At 36.0% G+C, this 5,771-nt stretch overlaps 1 protein-coding gene across 1 annotated transcript; it reads left to right on the top strand.

Annotated features, from left to right (window-relative positions):
* Positions 1-332: 332 nt before the first annotated feature.
* LOC140139150 (tolloid-like protein 2) lies at positions 333-5,556 on the top strand. Its single transcript, XM_072160931.1, has 4 exons — positions 333-429; positions 3,908-4,255; positions 4,583-4,639; positions 5,192-5,556. Exons 1-4 carry the CDS (start codon positions 333-335, stop codon positions 5,554-5,556), a joined length of 867 nt encoding a protein of 288 aa, XP_072017032.1.
* Positions 5,557-5,771: the final 215 nt, after the last annotated feature.

The following is a 5,771-nucleotide window of genomic DNA, read 5'->3' as shown; positions in this document are numbered from 1 at the left end:
ATACTGAAAAATGACATAAAAAGAGGATGCTAGGATCACGAAATACTCCTTTAATCAAACAGTGTATTTGTGTTGTGCATTCGTGTGAGTTCGGGTAAAAGGTGATTTGGGCCTTGAGTCAAGTACGACTCGTAACACAGTTCACTGACTATGTAGTGTATATGCGTCTATTGATGATTATCTTTACGTGATTTAAACACATATGTTGGTGAGCCTCTATTTCTTTGAACTTAAGTGACATCTGCATATAACGTTCTCAAATTATTGAGACTTTAGACAAGGTTGAGTTTCGTCTGCACTTGGTTTCTGCAGAGTAAAAGTTACAATAGAATATGGCTGCTGACGTAGGACTGCGCCCATTTATTTGGTGTATGTTCTTTGTCGGTTTTCTGTGCTTTCTGTTTCCTCAAAAAATTTGCGGACAAGAAGGTAAGATGTTTATCTAACAAGAAATTAACACACGAATTTTAATCAGTACATGCATTCGATTAGTATTTTAAGTCATGTCGGAGCCTTCAGACCTTATTTTTCAGATTTGATCATTTTGTTTAATAATACGGTTTATTTCTTTAAAGTAATACATTGATCCTATATGAAATGAGTCAAAGAAGCCATTAGTACATGTATATTTCCATAATATTGAGTTATGACAACTAATAGGCCAAAGCGAAAGTTCTTGCTATTCACCTCACCCAGGAAAAATCATGCACATGGCGGAAAATCAAACCCATCACAATGAGCCTTGTGATCTCACGAATTTAACACATTTCCCTACGAGTTTTATTTTTCTCGATATTTGAGGAGCTTTTCATCCTTTTTTTGCTGTGTGCTCAAAGACGTTTTTAAAACTGGTTAACAGCGCCCACAATCTTTAATGGAATATTTCAGAGAATTCATTCTCCGCCATCAGTATAATATGTAATTCAGTAGGTGGACTCACTTGCGTACCGACCGAAATTTAAAAAGGGGATGCTTAATTGCGAAGTCGTCCCGCTGACAGGTCCAATGTCACAAGGGGTAAACTCGTAATCGCCCAAAATTGACCAAATTGCTGTTAATCGCAGTATAATAGTAAAACATTGCTGTTAATTGCATACAATGATGCTAAATCGTAACCGATCACTACAATTCTTGCTAAAATGTGACCGATCACTACAATTCTGAAAAATCACAAATGTTACAAAATTGTTTCAAATTCTGATCAAACTGTTAAAATCGCCCTTACACATAAATCTACCAAGAAACAGAAAATTGGTGCTGAATTCTACAAAATAGTGCTAAATGAGCAGAAATGCTGTAAAAATGTGCGCATTTCCCATTTTTCCCCCTTTATTAAAAAAAACAAAAAAACAATCGGTCGGTACGCCAGATCTACTGAATTATACCCATGGCGGAGAATGGGATATTCCATTTAAGATGCAACAGAATTAGGAGATTTTCACCTCATGTACTTACTCTTTCGCGTATAATACTGTATGCGCCCCCTATATATAAGATCAGTAATTTTAACCGAGTTTGCCCGATGCGCAGGAAGAATTGGCCGGGAAAACCTATATAAATTATAATACATTGGTATATATAACTTCATCACGTTGTGAAGTATGATCTGTTGTATCCCGAGTTTCTATCTCGGACCCCGAGTTACTAAGTCGGGGCCCCGAGTTACTATCTCGGACCCCGAGATAGCTATTTTTTATTTTATTTCATGTCACTTCGGGGGCTCCGTGGTTGTGGTACCTTCTTGTTTGAACTATTTCCTTTCCAACCGTTAATCTGTGAAACGCTTCCGGTATTTGCATGCCTAATGAACTGTGTGTAGGTTATTAGTAGCAAATGGGAGATTTTTTTTCAAATGTACAATTGTATATCTTGTCTTGTTAATGTTTGTGATCCATATCTTTTTTAAGGAAGTTGTAATTTGTAACTTGCTCTATTGGGTACCAATAATACATGTATTGGGTTTTTTTTCAAAGTTTCGATTTTAAACCAATGTTTGGGCCATGTGGGATACTTAACTTTCCCTTTGAATATGAACTAGTGATACGGACCCGAAGTAAAGAGGAAACAAGCAAGCAATAAGACAACTAATATGTGTGTATAACGGAGTCTATAGTCGTCAGACACGCTGATAAAACATGAGTTGACGAACTATGATGAAGATGTAATAATATGATTTATTTCTATTTTCTTTCATATAATGTATAATGTAAATTGAACTCCGGAGAATATATTAAGAAATACAACCACAGTAAAGATTGCCCCCGGGGGATGCACTCGAATATGAAAGTGACGTACCTGTGCCCACCAGCGTACGAAACTAGGGGTCTATCAGTGTAGACATTTTCAGAAAAAATGGGGTCATTCGGTGTTGGCAATGTCAAAAATGGGGTGATTTTGTATGGGAGCGCCCAAAATTTCACATCATTAACAATCAAAAATAGCTTTTTACCCAATTTTACAGTACAAAATAGACAAAACTCATTTTTTGTTTTCATAAATATATTGTTATATATTATTTTGTGACCAAGAATTTCCTGAAAAGGGCCTCATCCCAATCAACATTCTGCATTGTTACATGTTACTATGGAGAGCTTTTTCTCGACGAATTTGTTTTATTGTTTAATTGCGTTGCTTAATGACATTCAACGAAATTTACGGTTAAAGACGCGGACTTCTTATTTAGCAACCCTCATGAAACGTTCGTGTGTGTCGTTCGATGCGCCCTCAACGGATTCAGAAAGGTCAACGGGATCGCCTTTAAATGGCGACGACTTTTCGGACCTAGATCCTATGCCTCCGGACAAACGTTAAAAGGGTCATCGAAATTTCCGTAAAAAATATCACCTCATGCTTTACAGCGTGCTGTTCTTCGTTCGATCGTAAGTAAATATCGTTGAACGGAAAATATGCGCTTACGTTACGTAGAATGAGTTGTGAATATTAACAACTCAAAATGTTCCGACATTAATTTCACCATCTACTATTTCCATGATTTGACAAAAATAACGGACGCTTGTTGTGCAACGATGGGCGCGAAACGCGAAAGCGGTTTAAAAATGCCGTAATGAAATCACCGGTGCGTCTGTCGTGTCGAAATATGACGAAATATCGGAAGCCCGACAAATTAATGAGTGGCAAGTGATCGATCGAATCCGCCGCGAGGGGTTTTTTTCTCGATGTTCTCTATAGCAAGCGCTAGTGTCTCGCACTTCCGTTCTTTTCAATTTTCTCGGAGACCATAGTTCGATTCGACCAGGGAAGCAAATGTATTTAGTTGGTCACAGACGAACTGTCATAAACTGGCGTAAATTTTACGCGACGATGTCCAGATCATCTTTTCAATCTGTGGATACGTATTCTGTATGATCGCAGAACACTCGAGTCTAGACCGAGCACTACTCGATCATCTGTACCAGCAGATCCCCGGGTTCAACTTTAACGTTCTGTACACGTCGTCGTCGCTCGCGTCGTTTCTGAAATGGCGTTCGTCTATCCATTCGTTCTAACTCGAGGTGTCTCCGATATCTCGATATCCCGTTAATGAAGAAAAAGCGGCGGCTACCGAGGCATCTGCGATCGCTTCTTTAACTCCGTCGTCGTAGCCGCCCTTCAAATTCGAAGGTCCCTCGTCCTTCGAAAAAGTGGTCGCTTTCTAAAAAAAACCATAACAAGGTACATATATATCAAAAAAGCTCAATTAAATTCCTAGAAAGAAACAATGTCGTGAGTGCACAGCCACGATAACTTAAAATAATTATACACTACCTAATAAAGTCTTTACAATCACAGACACATGCCTCGATTAATATTTGGTTTTCCTTCTCCTTATTTAAATTTGTAATAATTCTCCTTATTTAAATTTGTAATAATATAACCATAACATGTGTTACTTTATAATTTGACACAGATTGTCCGCAATATGAAACTCAGTTATCTGTGAACGACTCCGTTACCATCCAATCTCCTGGCTATCCTAATGATTATCAGAACAGTATCGAATGTCAGTGGACAGTAACACCATCAGCGATGCGCAGGGTTCATGTGGAATTCCTGGACCTTCAACTTGAGTCTGGATATGACTTTTTGTATGTTGGAACTATCATCAATCCAAGGACTCTTAGATATACTACCTCTATTGGTAATAATACACGTATCACATCTCCCATTAATGAAAGTTTACTATTTGAATTCACAACAGACAGCAATGACACAGATAAAGGATTCTCATTATTAGTAACTGATGTAGAAGATGGAGGTAAGAAACAAATATATCGATTATAAATCAGTGTTATTTATGGCGATTACCTTAATTAAGAATATTTAGATCTAATAAATATACACAAAGTTTTCTCTCTGTAACTTAAATCTACTAACTGCAATCAGAATAAACAGCAGTGTTACAGAACCAGGATTTTTGGTATTAAGCACTAATAAATACAATGAGAAGGATTTCATTATAAACACGGAATATATAGATCTAATAAATGCTTACACACTTCTTTAAACGGCGCATTGTTAAATTAATATAATGACTTTTATTTTTGAATTTTCTTGTTAAATATGTATCTCTGACTTTTCCTAGATTATGCCCTTTGCCAAAATGGTCTCGAGATCATCCAGGAATCAATCAACTGCTACGGTGAGTGAAAGGCTTTATACACATTCCATATATTGCAAGTTAACAAACGCCACAATGTTGCAAAGAGAAAAGAAATCCTGTATAATTTCACTGGCTACGAATGTACATACAAAATGTAAATTACATTTGACAGGCCTACTTCATTCATAACTTAAATCACAGTTAGAATTTACAAAATCAGGAATATCTTTGCTAATTTGCTTGTATTATTGTATTATTAAAAACACACATTACAAAATACATACATATTAAAAAGCTCAATTCCTAGAAAGAAACAACATGAATATTTTTGCTAATTTGCTTGTATTATTGTATTATTAAAAACAAATATTACAAAGTACATACATATTAAAAAGCAAGACGATCGGATGGGTATTTCCATTCGTGTGTGAATATACAGCCACGTTAATTTTACATAATTATAAACTACCTTGTATAAGTGTTAATAACAATCACCGTGTAAATGCCTAGGTTAATGTTTGTGTTTTCTTCTCAGTATTTAAATTTGTAATATTATAACCATAACATGTGTTAATTTATAATTTGACATAGGTTGTCCCGACGAGCAAACTCAGTTATCTTTAAACGACTCCGTTACCATACAATCTCCTGGCTATCCTAATTATTATCAGAACAATATCGGATGTGAGTGGACAGTAACACCATCAGCGATGCGGCGGGTTCAAGTGCAATTCCTGGACTTCCAACTTGAATTTAATTTTGACTTTTTGTATGTTGGAACTATCAACAATTCAAGGGCTCTTAGTTATACTGGCTCGGTTGATGATACGACACGTATCATATCCCCCATTAATGAGGGTTTACTATTTGAATTCACAACCGACAGCAGTGTCACAGTGCAAGGATTCCGATTATTAGTAATTGATGTAGAAGATGGAGGTAAGATTAGAAATTAGTGTAAACAAAGATAGTGTTGAAGTCTAAATTAATAATTTTAAAAGATTTTGTATCTTTAACTTAATTCTACTAAGTTCAATCACAATAAACATCAGTGCCACAGAACCATGATGTTTGGTATTTCATTAATAAATACAGTAAGAAGGAATGGAATAAACAAGAAACAATCACGGAATATACAGATCTAATAAATGCTTACACACTTCTTAAACAA

The sequence above is a fragment of the Amphiura filiformis genome, chromosome 18 (genome assembly GCF_039555335.1).
Source record: "Amphiura filiformis chromosome 18, Afil_fr2py, whole genome shotgun sequence".
Taxonomy (NCBI): Eukaryota; Metazoa; Echinodermata; class Ophiuroidea; order Amphilepidida; family Amphiuridae; genus Amphiura; species Amphiura filiformis.
The sequence above is the reverse complement of the archived record's forward strand: the minus strand, read 5'-3'. Positions and strand labels throughout refer to the sequence as shown.

Coding starts and splice junctions, on each gene's coding strand:
- LOC140139150 (XM_072160931.1), top strand. CDS start 333: ATGGCTGCTGACGTAGGACTGCGCCCATTTATTTGGTGTATGTTCTTT. Junction 430..3,907: donor AAAAATTTGCGGACAAGAAG/GTAAGATGTTTA, acceptor AATTTGACACAG/ATTGTCCGCAATATGAAACT. Junction 4,640..5,191: donor GGAATCAATCAACTGCTACG/GTGAGTGAAAGG, acceptor AATTTGACATAG/GTTGTCCCGACGAGCAAACT.